Here is a 22,422-nt window from a genome sequence, read left to right as displayed (position 1 = left end):
GTGAAGGAGTGCCTGGTGATGCGGGACCCCCTGACCAAGAGATCCAGGTGAGGCCCTCTCCCTCTCCTTCTGCTGTCGGTCCAACAACACCCCCGCTCGACCCCCCAATCCGCCACTCACTGCCTTGTAACCATCTGCCTCTCCCCACTACCGCGCGCAGGGGCTTCGGCTTCGTCACTTTCATGGACCAGGCGGGGGTGGATAAAGTGCTGGCGCAATCGCGCCACGAGCTCGACTCCAAAACAGTGAGTGGCCCTCGGGGATTGGGGGGCCTTTGGGAGAGGAAGGCTGCCCCGGGGGTCAGCTGGACTGGGGCCTTGAGGGAGGAGGGGGGGGCTTTCTGAGTTAGAGGGTTGTCATGCTCTGAAACTTTCTCATCAGAGTTGGGGGGGGGGCAGTGGGGAGTGGAAGCAGAAAACCCCACCTTTGCGGCCCGCACCCCTGGTCTAATGAGAGAAGAGGCGGCCACCAGCACCTCCCTCCCTCTAAGTACTAATCACTAATCGTGGTGCTTCGGGGCGGAGCTTGGTGTGGGGCTAGGTGAGTCAGGGCTGTAGAGACCCACCCGGTGGCTTCCCTCAGCTCTAACTAGTATTTGGTTCAGACACCCCCACCACCACCACCACCACCCATTCCAGACCAATGGCAAGGCCTGGCTCGCCAGCTGCACCCTTCCTCCCCCACTGCTGGTCAGTGAGCTTTTGTGTGAAAGGCTGGGACCTGCTGGCCCACAAGGGATTTATGGGAAGGGAGGTAGCTGGCCTGAAAACAACCCTGACCGACCGACCCCCCCTGTGAGGACTTGCTCTCTTAGCAAGACACTGCTTGTTTGGCCTTCAAACTCCTAGAACATTTCACCCCACTGTCCCACTGCTCCTCAGGGTCCAGGGCCCTGCAGGGGGCGCTGGCGGAGGCCAGGCTCTAGGGGGAGAGCAAAAAGAACTCCAGAGGAGGGGTGACTCTGGGATAAGAGTGTGTGTGTGTGTGTGTGTGTGTGTGTCTGTCTGTCTGTCTGTCTGTCTGCCTGCCAGCCAGCCAGGGAGTCGGAACAATCCGTTCTCCTCTCTCCACACTACTCCACGCTGGCCAGGCCGCGGGCCTCCCTGCCCAGGTCAGCCATGGGCTCCTGTTTACCTGCAACAATAGCTGCTTGTGCCCAAGAATTTGTTAAATTGCCGCCTGTCCCCAGCTCCTGTTATCTCTGCCCAGTGGCTCCCACTCCCGCTCGCAGTAACGAGCAAATGAGGCCTCAACTTTGCCGACTCTGTTTGAAAGGATCTTCTTGGCACAGCCCAAGTGACCTGGGAGTGGAGAGACAGTGGCCTATTGTTTTGGTGATTATCTGCCATCAAGCTGCCTGTTCTCCTACCATCCCCTGTCCTCAGAATGCACCGCTGCTTTGGGGCCCACCAGCACCCAGGAAGCTGAGACAGTAGAGGCTGGGGCTGGGGGCGGAAAGGAGGAGGATGCTTAAGAGGGAAGGGGGTGGGGAGGGCAGAAAGGAGGGTGAGGTGGCTGTCCTGAGGGGACTCAAAGGGCAAGGGCTTTGTGTGTGCATGTCCTCCTCCAGCCTGGAGGAGGGAGGTTTACTGAGGGGAGTCTATTTTGGGTCTTGACTTTCACCTTTTGTTTACTTGTTGAGTTTATTTATGTTGCCAGCTGTGAGTCAGAGTGGAGCTGAGCTGTGGCAGGGATGCGTGGGTTTCTGGATGCCTTGTGCGGGAAAGCCCAGGCAGGGTTCATCCAGGGGGCCTGCGGGAGGTGTGCTGGTGGCCGAGGAGGCAGTTTCTGGACGAAATGGAAGGATGGGAGGATCCTTTGAGATCCAGTCACAACTTCAGTCAGAGGGGATGAACGGGCTGCTGGGATTCTGGCCCTGGAGCCCCATCGGACTTAGGGGCAGAGGAGGAGTTGCCTCAGCGTGGCTTCTGGAACTTCTGTCTCAGTGGGCAGATTCCAGAGGGGGGAGCCCACAGGAGGATGGTTCGATTCAGGCAGGAGAGAAGCCAGGGCCAGATCCCTAGAATGAGGCTGAGTTTTAAAGAGAAGGAACTTTGGGGAGGAGAGGGGGAAAAAAAACAACACCAGGCTCTTCCTGCAATTGGCTAGCGAACTTGGGAGTAATGTCCAACCCATGTGGGTGGCCAAGTCTCCTAGATCTTGCACTGATTACCGTGTGGTAGGCCCCGGCTTTGCCGCTTGTCGGGTTAGGCGCAGTACCCAGGGGTCCCCAGCTCCAACAACAACAAGCATTTTCTCACGTAAACTCTGTCCCCAGTCCCAGGGGCCAGGCCAGCATCTTGCTCCCCCACTCCGTAGTTCCCAGCCCGGGCAAAGGTGACCTGCTGGCAATGGCACCTTTGTTTGTGCCTCACAGGGCAGTTCACAAAGGGCCGCTTTCACCCATGTTATCGCATCTGCTCCCCCATGGCAGGGCCTGAGAAGAGTGGGTGTGGTTAGTCCCACTTTGCAGATGCAGGAACTGAGGCTCCGAGGGCCCAGGGAGCTCCCAAGATCACAGGGCTGATCAGCCAGGTGTTCTGAGTCCTAGTGCCAAGCCCTTTCCAGTCACCGAATACTATCTTCTGCCTCACTCCAAGACTCATGTCGCCATCAGGGAACTGCCAGCTTACGGGGAGGTGGGGGGGGGGCAAGCTGCTAGAGGAGGATGATACTGGGGACAACGGGAGTCTCCTGACAATTGTCAGTGCTCACCTTGCAGGGTTTTTTTTTGTGAAAATCCAGAGCTCTTCCTTGTTTGAGGTTTCCGGAGGGCTTCCTTTAGGAAAGTGTCTGGGTGACGTCTGGCAGGCACTGTGGGCCGCTGGCCTTGAAGGAGGAGGATTTGGGGCTTCTTGCTGTGGACTGAAGCTCCGAGAGGTTACGGGGACTCACAGTTAGGAAGCAGTACAGGTGGGATTTCAGACAATCTGGCTCTGGAGCCACACCCTTTCCCTGCCCCAGACCCTTGAATCCCCTCCGCGCCCAGGATGAGAGAGGTGCTCCGGGCGGAAGGGCTTGTGTGGTCGGTGGGGAAGAGCAAGTTAACCAAGAGCATCCTCCTCCGCTCTCTTTCAGATCGACCCCAAGGTGGCCTTTCCTCGGCGAGCACAGCCTAAAGTAAGCACGCCTGGGGACAATGCCAGGCAGGGGCCTTCCCAGCACCCACCCCACCCTGCTGTGGGCATGGCTTCTGGAACCTCTGTTTGGAATGTTTCCCAGAGGTCTGGGGTGGAAGGAGGGGTATTCTTTATGATCTGGCTCCATGGCTTGTGCTCTGGGATGGAGCTGGGGCAGGGGGTTGCCTGCAGGTGTCAGAAGAAAGGGGAACCCCCGCACGGAAGGGAGGATTCCTTGTCCTATATTTGAAGCCAGTATAGCGTGAGTCTAACTCTGACATCCCACATCACTGCCTCTGAGCCCAACATGTTGGGGGTCAAACACAGGACAGACTTAGCCTCTGAGGTTGAGCTCAGTAGAGGTGACCCTCGACACCGTTGTACCTCTGGGATAAGCTGCTATGAGGCTTACAGAGGAGGGACCCCGGGAACATGGCAATGAATGAATCCCCCTTTCCCGTGGCCCTGGAGACCCTATCACCTGCTGCCCTTCAACCTCAGTGGCCCAGGCTGCCCTCCCGAACACCCTTCTGTCACTGGCAAACTGGCCCATATTTCTGACAGAGGAGAATGGAACATGAACTCTGGGCAGTAGGACACACAGAACTTGGGGTGCCCGATTGGAGGCTCGGGTTTGGTTTCAGGCACAAGGCAACTGGCCAGATCAACCTGTTTAATCAGCCCAAGGCAAGGGTCAGTGGGGAAGGCTAGCTCTAGTGCAGGCAGCTAGGACCCCTGCATTTGCAGACCTCTGGGTCCAAGATGGGGGTCCATCTCCAGGACCTTTGCAAAGGGTGGGTGGGAGCTGGAGGGCTCTCGAAACCTGGTGGGTTCCTCTACGGGAGAGGAGACAGGAGAAGGACCGCCCTGAACAGGGTCTACCCCGGGACGTGAAGCCATTACAGAGCAGGTATTCAGGGCCACACCAGGGAGCTCGTGGTCAGAACTGGGTTAATTCCATTAAGCAGTTTGGTGACAGAAGGTACTTTAGTGTTAGGATGGGGCTGGGAATTGCCACGGATTAGCCATGCGCTCCTGGGGTAATTAGGACCATGTGTTCTTCCCCAAACAGGGCTGGGGCGACAGGGCCGCCAGGGGTGAGGAGGAGGGTGGCCAGGAAAATGCCCGCCTTGAGTTCAGAAAGACGCTGTGATGGGGGGCGAGGCGGGGAGTTGCTGCTAGGGCTTTGGGGCTACTGACCATCTTCTCTCCTACCTGCTCTTAGCCCTGAGGGAAAGCATCCTTCAGACACACACTCTGGGAAAGAGAGGCTGGCAAGGGTGGGAGGGGAGGCAGAGCAGCCAGCCCTGGTGTGGGGTGCACAGCTGCCCATGACAGGTCTAAAGGCGGGGGTCCGAGGGGAAGTGTGTGGCGGGGGTGGGCTTCTGAGAGGCTGGAGGAGCCACAGAGAGCTTGTCAGCTGGCATCCTGGCAGGGGGGCCTGAGGCCCTGCTGGTGGCAGTAGACCACTCCACTCAGATGCCCACTGTCTCGTTCCCTCCCTCTGACAGATGGTGACTCGAACGAAGAAGATCTTTGTGGGGGGGCTGTCTGTGAACACCACGGTGGAGGACGTGAAGCAGTATTTTGAGCAGTTTGGGAAGGTTGGTCTGCGTTTGGGGTGCTCCTGGTGGGGCAGGGGTGCTGCCAGGGTCAGGGGAGCGCTGCTGAATTGATAAGGCAGCCAGGGGTGTGGCGGGGTGGGGGAGGGAGCTGCCAGGTCACTCCAGTGCCCGCGAAGAGGTGAGATGAGCCCTCTTGTGGGTGAGAGCAGGCCAACCTGCCCTGCGGCCTCCTGGCCTGTGTCTGGGCCTCAGACTCTGGACAGGCCCCTGGGGAGGAAGCCACACAGCGGCTGTCCCTGTTGTTGCCCTTGCCCGTGTTTATCTTCCTTCTCCCAAGGGAGGCCTCGTTCCCAAGTACCAGTTCAATCCAGCCACCCGGGGCCTCCTGGGAGTGTGCACCTGTCCAGGCTACAGGCGGTTGGTGGCACCTTCCCCCACCTCTTCCTGGAGGCGCGATAAGGAGGAAGAGAATGACTCCCGGTTGCACTGAGCACCCCACTCACTGGCCCAGGCAGAGGGCTTGGGGCAGTTGAGGGAGCTGAAGAGGGCACCCTGGATCCCTGATGGGGCCCAGAGGCTGGTTCTGAGAGGCATCAAGCTGGGGGCTGCACCATAGTAGCATGGACCCTGGCTGTAGAGCAGGCCCTCAGAAAGGTTAGCAGCCTGGGCTGCCAGGCCCCACGCGCGGAGACTGTTGAGGGAAGAAGAAAGGTTATGAGTCTTGAGGGAGGAGGGTCCCTGGTGTCTTGAGTGAGAGGATGGGCTGGAGGCGGGGTCTCTCTGCGACCCCACCCAGGAAGAAGGGCAAGGGGAACTGGCGTGGGCCCCCCGAGGACGGCGCCGCTGGCCCGTGGGTGCTGGGGGGGGGCCCCGCGGAGACTCGGTGCCGTGCGGGCGCAGGACAGGCGGGCCGGGGCCCCAGAGGGAAGGGCGCTCCTGGGAAGCAGCAGGCCCGCTCGGCTCCGGCGGGGTGTCTTTGTGTCTGAGCGCCGAGCACTGGAGCTCGCACTAATCTGATCCAGCAGCTGTGATTGGAGGCCGCCTGCCCCCGGGGCCGGCGTTGCCACGGCAACCGGGCCCCAGGAGAAGCCGTCCTCGGCCGCGTCTTTTGTTCGGGCCTAAATCGGCGTTGGCATGTGAAACCGGCCCGGGGAGGCCAGGGGGAGCGAGAGGGGGACAGCCGGGGATGCCAAGGGCCCCGCGGTGGTGGTGGTGGTAGTGGTGGTGGTGCGTGTGGGGGGGTCGCCCCCCACCTTCCCTGGGGGGGGTCCCCCCTACCTCCCCCGCCCCGGATCGAGGGGCCGCCGCCGAGGGGGGAACAATAGTCAGCCGCCATGGCTGCCACTCAGGCTTAGCAGCCGCCGAACTTGGCGGCTCCCACTGGTCAGCAAGCTTCGGCCGCCTCCCCTCCCCCTCTGTCCCCCTGCCCCGGGGTTCCCATGGAGACCAAAGCCTATTAAGGACACTGGGCTGGTAGCCTCCCTCCCCTCAGCTGGCCCCAGGGAGGGGACACGAGTGGGAGGACCCTGGACCTCCAGCCACTTTCTTTGCCCACTGCCCCAGCTTCAGCCCACTCGGCTGAGGCTCAGGCTGAGAGGTCGGGCGACCAGGGATGGCAGAGCGAGGACGATGGGATTGGACCAAGTCTGTTTAGTGGCTCAGGGGACGTTCTCCGTGAGCACAGGAAGGAGGAGGGTGCAGCTTCCGTTCATTCAACACGTGATTAGCCAGCACCTGGTCCAGTCAGGGTGTTCAGTAGATGCTCCAGTGGGACCTTCTAAGTCTCCCATGGCAAGCTAATCCAGAACAAGGCTCATCGCAGCGACTCCTTAGGAAGCCCTTGCACCTTCCTGGTGCTGTGACTTAGTTAAGAAGGTTCTAATCACTCTTTCATTTAATTACTCCCCATAAGATATACCAGGGGTCCTCAAACTATGGCCCCGCGCGGGCCACATGCGGCCTGCTGAGGGCATTTATCCGGCCCACTGGGTGTTTTTGCCCCGTTTGGCTTTTTATTTCAAAATAAAATATGTGCAGTGTGCATAGGACTTTGTTCATAGTTTGTTTTTTTTAACTATAGTCTGACCCTCCCAATGGGTCTGAGGTACAGTGAACTGGCCTCCTGTTTAAAAAGTTTGAGGACCCCTGAGATAGACAGAGTCCCCCAGGGGTGCAGTGGGCAAGTGTACCAGGCTGTCTGTTCCACACACGGTTGGCGGTTCCTTTTGGTTGGGTACCTTGGAAGAAAGGCCCGGCAGTCTCCTGGCAGTACTTGTCTGTGTGCGTGTGTCCCGCCATCGAAGACCCTGTAGCGCACAGTTGAATCGGACGCTTGTGGTGTCCCCCATGAGTTGAAATTGACTCCAGGCCAGGTGGTTTGCAAGTTAGACCCAGTTTGTGGAAGATGTGAATGTTTGCCATGCGTGGGGTTAAATAAGATGCATTATTGATGTTTTTCAAAATAAAGACCATAGACATGACCCTGCTCCTTTTACAGATAAGGGGCTGAAGACATGTAGCCGCTTGCCCAAGGTTACCCAGCCCGCCTGTGCGGGGTTCCGAATTCCAATTCCAATTCTTGAAGGTTGAGCTTATTGACACAGCCTTCCTTTTTTAGGTTTCTGGTTTCCTCTGGGAAACCAGTTTTGAGCAGGAAGGGTCTGGCCGTTTCTGGAGACTCAGACTGGCTTCTTGGGGAGGGAGGTGGGCACTGCTGTACGTCCCCAGGACAGGGACCTCCGAGGGATTCTCAGGGACCCAGCTCTGTCCTGGCTCCAATGGGGTCCTGGTTCTCCTAGCGGGAAGTCAAGGCTGGGTGCAGCCTGTGGCCTTAGAAACCTGAAGCATCAGCCAAGTTCAAGGTCTGTCTCCTTCCCTTGAATGAGGCAGGAGAAGTCGGGTCCACGTCAGATGACAGACTTAGAGAGAAAAGGGAAGAGAGTTGGGAGAGCACGGATCATGCTCCGTGGCCCCATGATCCTGTCCTTTGGATGCGTGGCCCCATTTGGGGGAGAGGGAGTCAGACCTTGGCTTAAACCCCTGGGATGCCTGACCTTAACCTCTTAAGGTAAGGAGGAGGCACCAGAAGTCAGCAGAGCGAAGGAGGCGTGAAGGAGGTGGGCCTGAGAGGAGAAGCAGTCTTTGGCTGCCACCTCTCCAAGAGGCCAGCTGGACAGAGTGGGAAAGAGAAGGCTGGGGCCGGAGAAAGAGTGTGGTAATAATATAAACCTCCCCTTCCTCCACCCCGGCCCCTCCCCCAGCCTGTGGGAGGCCTGCTTGCTTTAATTACAGCCTGTAGCTAAAGGAAACCTCAATCAGAGTAAAGATCTGAACCAGGAGAAGGGCGTCCAGTCTGGCTGGACTAGCCACTGCCTGGACTGGCTTTCTGGGCAAAGGGAGAAAGTTCTGCTTCCTCATCCCACTCGTCCTGCTCCCAGACTTTCTCAGCTAGCACCCCTTCTGCACCACCACCCACTGCCTCTCGCCTTGGGCTAGGGTGGCTGTTCTCAACCTGTGGGTCGCTACCCCTTTGGGGGTCGAACGACCCTTTCACAAGGGTCACCCAATTCCTAACAGCAAAATGACAGTGATGAAGTAGCAACGAAGATAATTTTATGGTTGGGGGGTCAGCACAACCCGAGGAGCTGTATGAAAGGGTTGCGCAGCATTAGGAAGGTTGAGAACCACTGGGCTAGGACTTGCTGTGTGACCTTGAACAAGCCACTTCACCTCTGTGAGTCCATTTCCTGTACCTACAAAGTGGAGCTCCTACCACGTGGGCATGTGGGGTGGATGGAGGGGCTTGGAGACCAGGTGCTTAGAGCTGCAGGGATGTCGGCAGTGATTGGATGGCGGTAGGGCAGCTTGGTGGCCTCCAGTTGGGGTTTCCACATGGACAGTGATTAGGCTTTAGGATGACAACTACTCTGGCCTGGACTGGGAAGGGGGGGGATGTAGAAGCGCCTGCTCCTGGTCTGTGGTGGGGCCCCCGCAGCACCTGGCTGGTCCTCCACTGCAGGCTCTGTTTCAGGTAGACGATGCCATGCTGATGTTTGACAAAACCACCAACCGGCACCGAGGTTAGTGTGTGTCATCGCCCCCCGCCCCCCTACTCCCAAGCTGACCCGGGGCCTGTGGTCAGCCAGGGGCTGCAGGTCACAGCTGCCCTTTCATCTTGCTTCTTGACATCCTATCCCTGAGGAGGAGCTGCATCCTCTCTGGGGCCTGGCCTTACAGAAGGCTTTTGTCCCGCCCGTTTCCTGTGCAGACACTCGAGAGGAGCAGAGGAGCAGGGCCCCCCCACTCCCCACCCCACCCCCCAGCTGAGCCCTCTGTCCCCGCCCCAGCTTAGTGCCTGCTGGGCCTCCCATGTCCCTGGTAACCAGAGCCCTGGCCAGGCCACCGCAGGGTTGGGTCAGGCTGACTCCACAACCCCAGGCAGTCTGCTGGCACCACCAGCCACCCCCCAACCCCCCCGGCCTGGCCCAGCACCCTCCTCTAGCTCCCTTCCCTGGGGGTCATCGGGCCACAGGCAACCTGGCAGTTTATCTTACCCTGGTCTTCCTTTTGGAGAAACCCCATCGCACCCCCTGGGGCACACCCCACAGGTGGCAAATCAGTTTCTCTAGTTATTTAGGGCTTTCGGTCTTTTGGGGGGAGGTAGGATATACTCCATGCCTGCATGCATGTGTGCTTACATATCTGTAAATCAGAGGGTATTGGTGTCTGAATGTACACATCTCGTGTATGGAGGGGTGCCCCTGTGAATGCACCTGGGTATGAGTGTGTGTGTGTGTGTGTGTGTGTGTGTGTGTGTGTGTGAGTGTGTGTCTGCCCCATGAGTGCCTCCGGGTCTCGGCTGGGTGTGTCTTTGCGCAGCTGCTTGTGTGAGCTGCCTGCTTCTGGGGATGTTTAGCTTGGAGGGGTGGGTGTTGGAGAAGCAGCCGTGTATTCCCATCCCAGCTCTGCCACTTCCTGAGTGGCTGTGTGACCTGGGGGGTGGGGGCGGAGTTGGCAGGGGAGGGCGGGTAGCCACTTCGCTTTGCTGAGCCTCCATTTTGTCATCTGTAATTTGGGGCGCCATGGGGAGCACCTTCTGCTGGATGCTTGCCTGCTACGGAGGCATGCTGAGGTTGGTGTGGTCCCTGGGAACCGGAGCTGACCCTGCTTTGACCGCTTGCTCTCCCCACAGGGTTCGGCTTCGTCACCTTCGAGAGCGAGGACATCGTGGAGAAAGTGTGTGAAATCCACTTCCATGAAATCAACAACAAGATGGTGAGCTGCACGTGGGTGGGGCCGAGTGGGGCAGCCGGCTGAGCGGGGTGGTGGTGGGGGGTGGTAGAGGTAGCCCGATAGGGACCTGAACTTCCAGCGGGGAGTTGTGCCCTGCGGCGGTGAAAGAGCAGCTTGTGTAAGCAGAGGCCTGAATAGAGACCCTTACTGTTAGTCTAGGCCAGGGGTCAGAAGACCTAATCCTGCCCCACACAACCATGTAAACAAATACCTTTTCTTTTTGGGTAAATGAATGAGATCACCACCGTCTGAATCATATCTGAATAATATGCGTTAAAATGTTGCAGTTTTACTTCGGAGCCACGTGCACGTCCGGGCTGCTTAGGGCTCTCTGGGGGCAGTTTGCTAACCCGTGGTGGAGGCTTCCCTGGCCGATGGTTCGCTTTCTTTCTCGACATCCTCTGTGAAACCAGGGTAACAGTGCTGTGGCTCCGTCAGAGTCAGCGTAAACGTTTGGGAAGATACATTGTGTGCAAAGCCTGATTGATACATGGTGGACGCTCCATCCATGGTGGCGGTGCAGATTTCTTGGCCTGCTGGCCGCAGGTCAGCAGTTCGAACCCACCAGCCATTCCTGGGGAGAAAGAGGAGGCTGTCTGCTCCCAAACGACTTGATGATCAGAAGGGTTTTGTTTGTTTTTGTTTTGTTTTGGTGTGCGTAATGAATGGTGTCCCTGAGTCATACAAGGAGTGGGTGCACTTAAAACCCTGTTAACCAACAGGTGTGGGTGTGGGTGGTGATTCTGGTTCACCTAGAGGTGCTTAGGAAGAAAGGCCTGGCTATGCATGGGAAAACTAGCCACTGAGAATCCTAGGAAGCACAGCTGTGCCCCTGCACACCTGCAGTCACTAGGGATCGGAGTGGACCACGGTAACCAGTCGATACCAAATGAGAAGGAAAGAGGTTGTCCAGGGAGCAAAAGGGACAATAGTCCCCGGTCGGTCAGGGACACTGATTCCAGGTCTCATTGCAGGTGGAATGTAAGAAAGCTCAGCCAAAAGAGGTGATGTCGCCGACGGGCTCTGCTCGGGGGCGGTCTCGAGTCATGCCCTACGGGATGGACGCCTTCATGCTGGGCATTGGCATGCTGGGTAGGTGTGGTGGCTGCCGGTGGCTTCTTCCTGCCCAGAACCACTCTCGGGCTGCGCGTGGGCGGTGCGTCTCCTCTGTGGTCAGCCCTGCTGTCTGAGTCACTGGGTGCCCTTCGGGATGAAGGGCCACAGGTTTAGTGGGTCATTTGGTTGGGCGGTGCTGCCCTCCAGTGGCGACCAGAAGAATGGCCTGGCTGCTCCACCTCCATGCTGTCCTTCCATCTATATAGGCCTGTCCCGTGGAGCCTTTCAGCACGTAGCTGGAGAGCAACTGCCACGTGCCCAGCCTTGTGCCTGAAGAGTGCTGTGGGGCCGAGGCAAGGCCTTTGGGAATGTGGGAAGGCTGCCTTTTCTTGTTCGTTCAGCTGATCATTTGTGGGACAGCTTCTGAGAGGCAGGGACTGCCCTCCTGGGGCTCACCCTCAAGGGGGGGGACTTGAGAATTGAAGGGCCGAGTCCACTGAGGCCCACAGAGATGGAGGTGTCTGAGCCCACCAGGAGTTCAGGGGAGGCTCCCAGGAGGAAGTGGGGCCTGTGCAGAGCCCTGGTGGGGTTGGCCAGGACTTGGCCTTGGGACAGACACTGAATCTATACACTTGTGAACGTGGCCCCCTGGAAGGGTGCGTCTCCTTGGGCAGACAGGAAGTATGCACCCAGAATGATAACAGTACTCGGAGGGTGGGGGAGCAGCACCTCTGAGCCATGCTCTGGGAGCTCAGAGGAGGGGGTGGGGTGGGCGGGGCCTGGGGGAACAGGTTTGGGATCCCACCAGAGGTTGAAGAGCCCTGTCCGTCTTCTCTGCACATTTTCTCTTGTTTCTTCAGCGACTTTTCTCTGGAAATAACGTCAACCTTTTAGAAGAGTTACCAACACAGAATTGTTCAGAGAACAGCCAACCATACCCCTCACCCGGATTCGCCCATTGTTAACATCTCATTTGGTCATGTGCACTCTTGTGATTTTCCCCGAATCACTAGACCAGCGGTTCTCAACCTGTGGGTCTCGACCCCTTTAGGAGTCAAACGACCCTTTCACAGGGGTCGCCCGATTCATGACAGTAGCAAACTGACAGTGATGAAGTAGCAAGGAAAATAGTTTTATGGTTGGGGGTCACCACCACAGGAGGAGCTGTATGAAAGGGCCGAGGCATTTGGAAGGTTGAGAACCGCTGTACTAGACAGTAGGTTATAGACCAGAGAGCATCAAGACCTCCATGGGGATAAACTGGAAGGATCACAGCCTTTCCCCTTGACCTCGTTGAAGTTCCCCTGGTGCACCTGGTGGCTCTGGGCTTCTAGGTCTTCTGTGTGTATTTCCTAAGATGCAGGGGTATTCCGTCCTGTCCCACTGAGCGGGTGTCCCCTTTGTAAACTTCTCTTGGTGGGATGCGTTGATCGAACCAACTGTCTGTCGTCCGGTTTTCTCTGTCGACCTCCTCGTGCTTTGAAGCACAGGTGTGCAAGTACTCCCGCCCAGGGTCCAGGCCAGGAGCAGGCCTCGCCATTAGCTGTCTTCTCGTGCGCGTCCTTTGATCCGTAACATGGGGAGCATTTGCTTCTTTAACGAATCTGCTGTGCTCGCTGTTCAAGACCCTCATTATCTCTTCGTTCCATTTTCCTGCGCACTTTGGGGGGGGGGGGCCTTGTCAGCATGGGGGCCGAGAGTCGGGGAGCCAGTCAGAGCTGAGGCGGTAGCCCGCTGCACCAGTGCCACCGCCAACCGCGCGTCTCTGCTCCTCGCTGCAGCGGGAGCTGCAGATCTGAAGTTGGGGTGGGGGGCGTGCTGGCCTTGCTGCTGAGAGAACTCAACACAGCAGGACGGACGCTGGTCCGACCGTCTCCCCACGTACAGAGCAGGGGCGTGGTGACCTTCTTCTAGCTCGGCAGCCATGCTCACCTCCTTTTCCAAGTTATCCCTCCGCTGGGAAAAAGGGAAGGGTCGCTGCGAGTCAGAACCGGCAAGTGACCACTGGATTTGGGTCCCCTAGACTCACTGCCCCGCAAGCTTCCTATCCAACCCTTGGTCAACAACTGCCGCCCCCCTCCCCCCACAAATATCTGTTAAATTCGTGCTCCTAGCAGGCACTGTGTTGGTGCCAGGGATACATGAAAGAGGGCAATAGGGAAGACAGAATAGCGGGTAAGCTAAGTCCCCATAATGCCAGTCAGTGTGATGGGGGTGTGGGGTGGGGGGCACAGCTGATAGAGATGGTCGCTGACTGGAGAAGGAGTGGGGGACTCCTGCAGGGGAGACCTCTCTGGAGGGGTGACCTTCCAGCTGAGGCCTGCACCCGTGGAAGGACCCAGGTTGTGCCCAGATCTGGGGAACAGTGTCATGGGCAGAGGGAACAGCCAAGGCAGAGGCCCCGAGGTGAGGCGAGCGGTGTGTCTGAGAAACAGCGGCGGAGGAGCCGGTGTGATGAGGACGGAGGTGGCCGCCGCCCCAGGGCCTTGGTGAGAAGTGAGGATTTTGCTGCCAGTCACTAAACATCACCTACCTCCCTGAGCCTCAGTTTCTCTGTCTGTAGAATGGGGTTCCCAATAGCACCTGAGGCTGGCGTCAGCGGTTTGACGGTTCGTCTCCATCTCTCATCCAAGGGTTGGCAGGTCGAATCCACCCAGCGGTGCCTCGGAATAAAAGGCTTGGTGCTTTTCTGCCAAGAGCACCACTGGGAAAGCTGGGCGGAGTGGCTCTACCTGTAACACACAGGGGTCACTTGCACCAGACCCGAGCATTCTGTTGAGGTTACATAGGGTCCACAACCCAGACGGGGCTTGGCCCACAGAAGGCATTTAAGAAGTGAGGCCGCCGGTCTGCATGGGACGAGATGGGCTGGGCACAGGAGTGGGAGCCCCTGCCCTGACCCGGTCCTTTTGCCCCCTTTAGGTTACCCAGGATTCCAAGCCACAACCTACGCCAGTCGGAGTTACACAGGCCTCGCTCCTGGCTACACCTACCAGTTCCCTGGTAAGTCCTGCTTGGTGTCCCCACTACTGCCAGCATGACTACGGCTCCCGGGCAGTCTGACTTCCTTAGGGCAGTGTCTGAGAGTGCATGGCTCTGGGATGGGGTGGGTTCTGCCTACCAGAGGCCTGAAAGGAAGGGCATGTCTGAGGAAAGAGTACCCCCCACCCTCCCCAGGATTGTAGTGGGCGCTCCCCACCGGCCCTGCATGGCACGCCTCTCCCCAGCCACCTCCACCTGTTTCCTGCCTCTACCCTCCCCTCCTCAGGAGTTGCCACTTCCATCAAAGAGAAAGGGTATCCGGGACCCCCTTCCTCCTACCTGCCTTGAAGGGTGGGGTGAGGGGACCTCCCCGAGGACTGACGTTGGGACATTTATAATGACTGGAGGTCTGTGATTAGATACTAACCTGAAGGCGGAAGGTTCAAACCCATCCCCAGTGGCCCTCTGGCCCTCAGCCAACACGAAGATGATGTCCATGGGACAGTTCTCCAGAAGCCGGAATTGACCGGCAACAGTGACTGGGTTTGGTCCCTAAGGACCAGGTGCCTCAGCCCAGTTCTTTCTGAGCCCAATAAGACCTCTGGGGGTCGTCTTTCATCTGTCAGTCAGAATCCACAGCACGCCAGCCCAGACCACACGGCAGGGCCAGCGAAGTGCCCCACTGTGCCATCCTGGCCAGTCAGTGTGGGCACCTTTGACATATCAAAGGCCAATTCTGGCAGGCTCCTCTCCCTCCGTGGTGGGTCTCCTTTTTTCGGAGGGCCCCCCAGGCGCGTGCATCACCCACCTCTAGGGATCCTGTGTCTGCCCACCTGCGTTAGAAAGAATATCTGGCTTCCTGCTCGGCCGTTCCACTTGGAGGAGGGCCGTAGGCAGCCACGGTGCCCAGCCGGAATGGCATGATCCTGAAGTCCCACTTCCACAAGGACTGGCAGCGGCGTGTGTCCACGTGGTTCAACCAGCCAGCACGGAAGATACGCAGGCACAAGGCCCGACAAGCTCGCACAAGGCCCACATCCGGCCCCATCCGGTCCACCGTGCGCTGCCCTACTGTGCGCTCTCACACTGTGCAGGCTGGGGCTTCAGCCTGGAAGAACTGAGGGTGGCCGGCATCCACAAGAAGGTGGCCCGCACCATCGGCATCTCCGTAGACCGCCAGAGGCGGAACAAGTCCACCGAGTCCCTGCAGGCCCATGGGCAGCGGCTAAAGGAGTGCCGCTCCAAGCCCATCCTCCTCCCCAGGAAGCCCTCGGCCCCCAGGAAGGGAGACAGCTCAGCGGAGGAACTCAAACTGGCCATGCAGCTTCCTGGACCTGTGATGCCCATCCGAAACGTCTACGAGAAGGAGAAAGCCCGGGTTATCACGCAAGAAGAGAAGGACTTCAAGGCCTTCGCCAGTCTCCGCATGGCCCGTGCCAACGCCTGACTCTTTGGCATCCGAGCGAAAAGGGCCAAGGACGCTGTAGAACAAGATGTGGAGAAGAAGTAGTGTGGCCAGGACCTTTAACAAACTCCCCCACCCCCCTTCCCCCCAAAAAAGAAAGAATATCTGATGACGGTCTCGGGAAAGGTTGGCACAGTGTGCCCATCCCCACCCAGTGCTTCCCATGCCCCCTGTTCGGTGCCGCTGGTTCTGTGTCCTGCAGTTCCCATCCCTCTAGCCTCCCTGCCCAGGAACCCTGGCATCAGCGTGGTGATGCATTGGGCTGCGATCCGCAAGGTCCGCAGTTTGAAACCACCAGCCGCTCCTTGGGAGAAAGGTGAGGCTTTCTACTCCCATAAGGAGTCACAGCCCTGGAAATGCACAGGGGCAGTTTCTATCCTGTCCCGTAGGGTCGCTTTGAGTGGGCATCGGCCCGATGGCAGTGAGTCAGGCTCCTCCTGGTGCGAGAGCGGGGGCTGGGGGCTCTCTTTGTCAGCCCCTGACTGCCTGATCCTCACTCGCACCAAGGCCCGAGGGTTGGCCATCTCCGCTTTACAAAGAAACGGGCTCAGCCCCCTAAGAGAACTCGGCCGGAAGTAGAGACGGCTGGAACCCAAGGGACCTTGACTTGCGGGACCCTGGGGCTGCTTCTGTCCCGCCTCCTCAGATCCTCACAGAAACAGGAGAAGCAGGGGATTCTGGGAGATGCCTTGGGCACGTTTATGTCTTCATTTTGCCCTCCTGTCTTTGAAGACGTTTCTGGTCGGGAGCACATCACAAGCCCACCCCCTGTCGTGTCAACGATTGCCGCATATCCACTCTGGTGACCGCCCTTCTGGCCTCCCTCCCCCAGCACGAGTCAATGCCCCTGGAGCAGACGCTGCCCGCTGTCCATGCGTAGCCTGCAGCTGGGGGGGTCAGGTGGGAAGCCGTGGGGAGGGGCAGGAGCCTGTAGACGAGGAGGGTGACGGTGGCGACACAGGCCCAGAGACGGTAGCCAGGTCGGCGAGTTGCACGTGTGGAGGGCGTTGGATCGACTGGGCGGGTTTCAAGACAACCACAAAATGATTTTGAAAACCGAGCTCCAGCAAGGCCCCTTGCCCAGGGTAGAGGTGGCAAGGTGGCAACTCCTTCTCTCCCCCTCTCTACTCCTCTCTGTCCCTTTGTGCCTGTGTCTCCTCCCGCTCAACCTCCCCTGCCTGCTGGGGACCGTGCTCACCTCCACCCCACCCCACCCAGCTCCTGGGTCCCGTGCATGGCCTGTCCCCCACCCAGTGTCCCTGTGGGTGCCTATGTCTCCCCTGGACCTCCGCTGCTTCCTCCTAAGCTGTTTTACGTTTCGTTTTAGAGTTCCGTGTAGAGCGGACCCCTCTCCCGAGCGCCCCAGTCCTCCCCGAGCTTACAGGTCAGTCCCTCGGGTTTTGAACACCTCACAGGCCGCAGGAGGCGAGAGAAAGGCCCCAGGAAGCGTCCTGGGGAAAGGCCCCAGGGAGCCCTCCCGCCACGTGTAGCCATCGGGCCAGGCCCAGCAGGTGGAAGGAGGCTTAGGCACTCATTCATCTGATTGGCAGATACTTACCTGGTGCTGCCCATGTGCCAGGCACCGCTGTGGGCTCTGGGGTCAGGCCAGGGTCTCGGAGCGCCACCCTGGTTCCAGCTGGCCCTGCCTGCAGACGCAGTGCCGTCAGATCTCCTTTTTCCTGGAGCAGCCAGAGGTCTGGCTTTTGCTCTGATAAGGAAACGGGGGATTCCTTTCAAATGCCGATGCCAAAGCCCAAACCTGTACAGCATCCCCAGGGTCGATGAGACACACCCGAGGGCCAACTGTGGGTCTCCCTCTGGGTGAGTGGGAGGAACCAACTGGAACTTTCTCTTGGACCAGGTTGCTCACTCTGGAGCCCGCAGTGAGGCCAAGATGTGGTGTGAGCGTGCGGACGCGGTGGTGGTGGTGGGGCGGGGCACGTGGTCTCTGTTGAACCTGCTTCTCCCCTGCCGCCCCAGACTCTTGACCCCAACCTGGCAGCGTGTGGAGGATGTTGGCTTTCGATAAGACCTTCCCTCCTAGCGCTGGCCACCGGCCCTTCTCCCCACAATCCATTTACGAGACGGGAAGAGAAGCCTGGGGTGGGGCAAGGAGGGCGAATTCTTCCCTGAGCTGTTTTGGGTGAGGGGCTCAGGCCAACTGACAATGCAGGAGATACTGTGTCAGGCCTTGAAGGGGCCCCCGCAGGGCAGGAAGGAGCCAGGCTTGACTTGTCTTGACTTGTCTAAGCTCACGGGCTCGGACTTTCTGTGGAAATGCCCAGACAGACCAAAACCCAGCCCTTGGGACTTTGGCCCTGCTCTCAGGACCACCACAGATGCCTGGGAGCCCCCCTCCCCTGCCGTCCCCGGGTGGGACCAACCGTGGGGCAAATGATGCCCGCACTGGGCTGCTGATCGGGAGATTGGAGGTCTACACTCACCCACTGTCTTCTCAGAACAAAGGCTTGATGAGCCATTTGGGAAATTCAGCCAGTGAAGCAGGCCGAGTGGCATGCTGGGTTAAGCCCCCCGGCTGCCGACTAGAGGTCAGCCCCAGCTCGGACCCACCAGCCCCTTCAGAGAAGAAAGCCGAGGCAGGCTGCGTCCATCAAGACCTCTCTGCCCTGTCGGGTCACCCCGAGTCAGAAATCGCCTCCAGGGCAGTGAGTTTGGCCTGGCTTTTGAAAACCCCCGAGCGCAGTGCCACGCTGACACCCCGGGGTCCCTGAGTTGGCATCGCCTCAAAGGCCCCTGGTTCCCAGGGTCCCTTGTCCTGAGATCCACTTTTTCTCCAAGGCCGCCCAAAGCGGCACCCCCCTCGGTACCTAAGACTGCACCCTCCAAGGCTGCAGTAGCAGCTCCAGCCAGTAGGGGGAACTCACCTCTTATCACATTCGAGCCAAGAGGTGTTTTTTGTTTGTTTGTTTGTTTGTTTGTTTGTTTTTTTAAGCAGAAGCCTCTCTGTCCCCTCAGCAGACCCTTATTAAACATCGTTGTCTAGTACAAGACAGAGCTTTCGATGCCCAGGGATGAAGGAGTCAACCAATCCAGGAAAGAGCAGGGTCCCCTGTTTATGGTGTGGAGCGCGGACAGGGGGCTGGGGGAACTGGGAGTTCTTTCCTGCCTGGGGTGGTCCGGTAGGGCCCAAAGACAAGGACTGGGGTGCACTCCATTCATTCACAGAGGACGTGTTCTCGGGAGAGGGTGCTAAGCAGAGGTGGCGTCCAGCCTCCTGGTCCCTCAGAGGGCCCCAGAAGGTGAACTATACCACCGACTCAGTCTCATCCTGAGAGAGAGGCTGGCCTGGTGTGTCTGTGGCCATCCATCATAGCCCGCCGTGCACTGGAGTTGGGGCGAGGGACATGGGTGGGGCAACTCTGCCAGTTGCAAATGACACAGCGCTCTGGGAGTGAGGGGACCTGCCCAGCAGAAGGGGTCTGGGAGCGAACCAGCATCGCCCACCCAGGGTCCTGAGTCCACCCTGCCTCGACCCTCGATGAGGCGCGGACTGTCCCTGGGGAGAAGTGGGCAGAGATGCCTATTGGGAAACCATGCTCTCCCCCTTCATCCATTCCATGGGCACAAAGGGCAGCCCATGGGCGCTCTTTCTGAGATGAGGCTGGGCTGAGGGGATCTCCGCCCAGAGGGTGGGGGTCCCCTTCATCCACCACCACCACCTCACCCCCGCCCTCACCGGCCACACTCAGGCGCCCTTCCCTTCCCTTGCAGCCATTCCTCTCACTGCTTATGGACCAATGGCGGCGGCGGCGGCAGCAGCGGCTGTGGTTAGAGGAACAGGTGAAGCTTCTGAGCAGAAGGACACAAGGGGGGGAGGGCGGGAGGGGATGCAGAGAAGCCCAGGGGAGGAGAGGGGAGTTGGCCGAGGCCGCCCTTATCAGAGGGGCTCATTCACTCCCAAGTATTAGCTGAGCACCTACTACGAGCACCTACTACGTGCTAGGCACTGGACTCCAGCTAGGAGTGGGGCCGCGTGGCCTCTGCTCTCCAGAGCCGGCATCAGGCATGACAGTAGCAGGGCTTCAGCAAGTTTGTGGGGGGGAACGCCTGTTTGTCTTACCTGCTCTGGGTGCTCCCAGCTGGGGGGCCTCCAGGGAAGGCCAGGGGAGGACACCCCGGAGCCAGGTCTCTAACCTCAGACCTGGAGGCAAACTGGAGGAGGGACCCGGCCCCTGCCGGAGGGAAGCACAGGGTGGGATGTAGAGGCTAGTTGGTGTGGGTGCAGAATGGGGGATCTGGGAAGGGGAGACAGCTCCAGGTTTCAGGAAATGCACCCCCTCCCCTGGTACAGGATGGGGAGGGGCTTGGACGTGCCTGAAGAGAGCGAGGCAGGGAGACCTGAGAGGAGGCTGCCCAGTGACATGCAACTCACTCAGGGTGGGGTGGCTGGGCTAGCCAGGATTCGGGAGGGGTCAAGGTCAGGGTTGCTGGGGCCATTGACGTAAGCTGTGGGCCAATCACCATCTTCTTTCTGGGTTGTCAGGCTCTCACCCCTGGACGATGGCTCCCCCTCCAGGTTCAACTCCCAGCCGCACCGGGGGCTTCCTGGGGACCACCAGCCCTGGCCCCATGGCTGAGCTCTACGGGGCGGCCAACCAGGACTCGGGGGTCAGCAGTTACATCAGTGCCGCCAGCCCCGCCCCCAGCACCGGCTTCGGCCACAGTCTTGGGGTGAGTGGCGAGGCCCCGGTGCAGAGAGAGCAAGTTTGTCTGTCTGCAGGAGAAGAGACACAAGGGATGATGGGTGGAGGATGTGCATCCCTAAGAGGGCATGGGGGTGGGAGGAGGCTGCCCTCCATTCAGTCGGCATCTATGCAATAACAGCCCTCTGGGTACCAGGCAAAGGAGCCCTGCTGCCAGAGAGGTTACACTTGGGTTGGAAACCACCAGCTGCTCCGCGGGAGACAGACAGACAGATGGGGCTTCCTCCTCACGTACAGAGTTCCAGCCTTGGGAACACACAGGGGCAGTTCTACCCTGCCCTATAGGGTCGCTAGGAGTCGGCATCAACTCGATAGCAGTGAGTTGGGTCTTAGTGTGCTGTACCAGGCAAGGGGCTCTGGTAAGCATTGGATTGCTAACTGCAATCCAATCAGTGGTTCAAGCCCACCAGCCGCTCCGCGGGAGGAAGATGAGGCTTCTGTTCCCGTAAGGACAGAGGCATGGTCTCGGAACGCCTAGATAAGGTCACTCTGAGTCAGAATCCACTCAGTGGCCGTGGTTTGGGTTTGGGCTTGGTGCACCTGGCATTAGATGGGCATTAAGGCTACTGTGAGGAACCCTCAAATGCCAGCCAGAAGGTTGGTAGTTCATGTCCACCCTGAGGTACCTCAGACAATAGGCTTCCCAAGCCTGTGCCTTGGATCTACTGCACCTGCAGGGCCCCCATGAGTTCACTTCTAACGCAGGGACCCCTTGATGTTTACCGGGGGTGGGGGTGATGGTTATATCCCATCTCAGGCCCTCCCCCAAATTTTCTGTCAGACCCCAGTGGAGCAGACATAGCATGGCTCGGGAAAGCTCCGTGCCTCTCCTGGGGGTGCCTGTGGGAGGCCAAAGGAGCGCCCCCAGGAGGGCGTGGCTCACCCCAGCACAATAGGAGCCGACTTCTTTTCTCCCCAGGGCCCCTTGATCGCCACAGCTTTCACCAATGGGTACCACTGAAGCAGGGGACAGGTGGCAGGAGGTAAGGAGGGCACCGGGTATGGTGGGGCAGGGTGCCAGGGAGTCTAGGACACGCCCCCCTCCCCGCTCTCACAGAACCCCCAGCCTAGCCGAGGAGCCAGACTCAGGAAGCAGGTCCCGCCTGCTGCCTTTCAGAGTGTCCGTTAGCAGCAGGCCACTCGTGTGGTCCATGTGTCAGCTCGCAGGCTGGAAAAGGCACTGGGGGCTCCGTGAGGCTGACTTATCCAAGTCTGAGCAGGCACACGCCCCTGGGCACTTGCGGACATTTCTTTTAAAGCCTGCAGGGAGCCGGCATGCCCCTTGGGAAGGCCAAGGATGCAGCAGATGATGGTGACTGTTGACCTACATGCTCAGAGGAATGCATGTCCCTGAATTGTCTTGTAAAAAGACATAGGAAACATAGCAAAGCTTTGGTCACCCGAATATTACACACACACACACACACACACACATATTACACACACACACACACACACAGCAACCGTAGAGAAGGAAACCCAGAAACAACATGGATACATTCCGTTTCTAGAAGGCCACAAGCCTGGACCCACAGAAAGGGCCGTGAATGAGGGTGGCAGCAGGGTGGGCGGGTCCTAGGGGTCCAACGGGGTGCTGACCCACGGACGGTTCACTCATCCGTTCAGGCAAACATTCACGGCTGGCGAACAAGGCACGCCGCCCATTCTGCACACAAGACAGACTGGACCGGGGATAGAAGTGTGGACATCTGAGACCAGTTGAATACACCCAGCTCCTGAGGGGAAGAGCAGTCAAAAGGGGGGCCAACTAGGGACAGAGCTCCCCAAGAAGGGGACCAGGGGAGGAGCATTCTAGTAGAACCCCCCATAACCGCCCTTCTGTTGTCCCCTCAGCACCCCAGCCTGCAGCTGACTGAGGACCACAGTGAGCCAGCCGAGGGGGCGGGGGACACCTCAGCCGCAGCCGCCACCCCCTCCCCCGCAGCGACTCGGACCCCCCACCCCCCCTACTGCCTGCCCGCTCTCCTTGGGCTTGGCCCCTGCCCTGCTGCCCACCGCACACACCCACCCCAACATCCTCGATCCTCCTTACTAACCTCCCTCTCTTCGACCCATCCGCCCCCTGCCTACTTTTATTTATTTTGGATTAGCTGGTTGTCCCGTTCCCCCACCCATTCTCCCCTCTCTCTCTCTCTGCTGTGCCCCCATAGGACCACCCCCCCAGAAAGCTTTTGTATCTGTGCATAGCTAGAGTGAGG

At 59.0% G+C, this 22,422-nt stretch overlaps 1 protein-coding gene and 1 pseudogene across 3 annotated transcripts; both read left to right on the top strand.

The window, feature by feature from the left end:
- Positions 1-6: 6 nt before the first annotated feature.
- Positions 7-22,416, top strand: MSI1 (musashi RNA binding protein 1). Of its 3 annotated transcripts, none has more exons than XM_045296873.1 (13): positions 7-47; positions 161-245; positions 3,079-3,120; positions 4,631-4,723; positions 8,715-8,763; positions 9,876-9,958; positions 10,951-11,068; positions 13,955-14,035; positions 16,807-16,863; positions 19,212-19,280; positions 20,017-20,171; positions 21,123-21,186; positions 22,058-22,416. In XM_045296873.1, exons 1-12 carry the CDS (start codon positions 19-21, stop codon positions 21,162-21,164), a joined length of 903 nt encoding a protein of 300 aa, XP_045152808.1. In that variant the 5' UTR covers positions 7-18; the 3' UTR covers positions 21,165-21,186; positions 22,058-22,416. The 3 variants fall into 3 exon arrangements, with proteins under 3 accessions (XP_045152808.1, XP_004709623.1, XP_012861885.1); XM_004709566.2 differs by having other exon boundaries at positions 19,984-20,171; XM_013006431.2 differs by lacking the exon at positions 16,807-16,863.
- Positions 14,175-15,524, top strand: LOC105979237 (annotated as a pseudogene).
- Positions 22,417-22,422: the final 6 nt, after the last annotated feature.

This window comes from Echinops telfairi, unplaced genomic scaffold (assembly GCF_000313985.2).
Source record: "Echinops telfairi isolate 266 unplaced genomic scaffold, ASM31398v2 ScPeMD7_7412;HRSCAF=8450, whole genome shotgun sequence".
Classification (NCBI taxonomy): Eukaryota; Metazoa; Chordata; class Mammalia; order Afrosoricida; family Tenrecidae; genus Echinops; species Echinops telfairi.
Note: the sequence above shows the minus strand (reverse complement) of the source record. Positions and strands in the feature narration are given on the sequence as shown.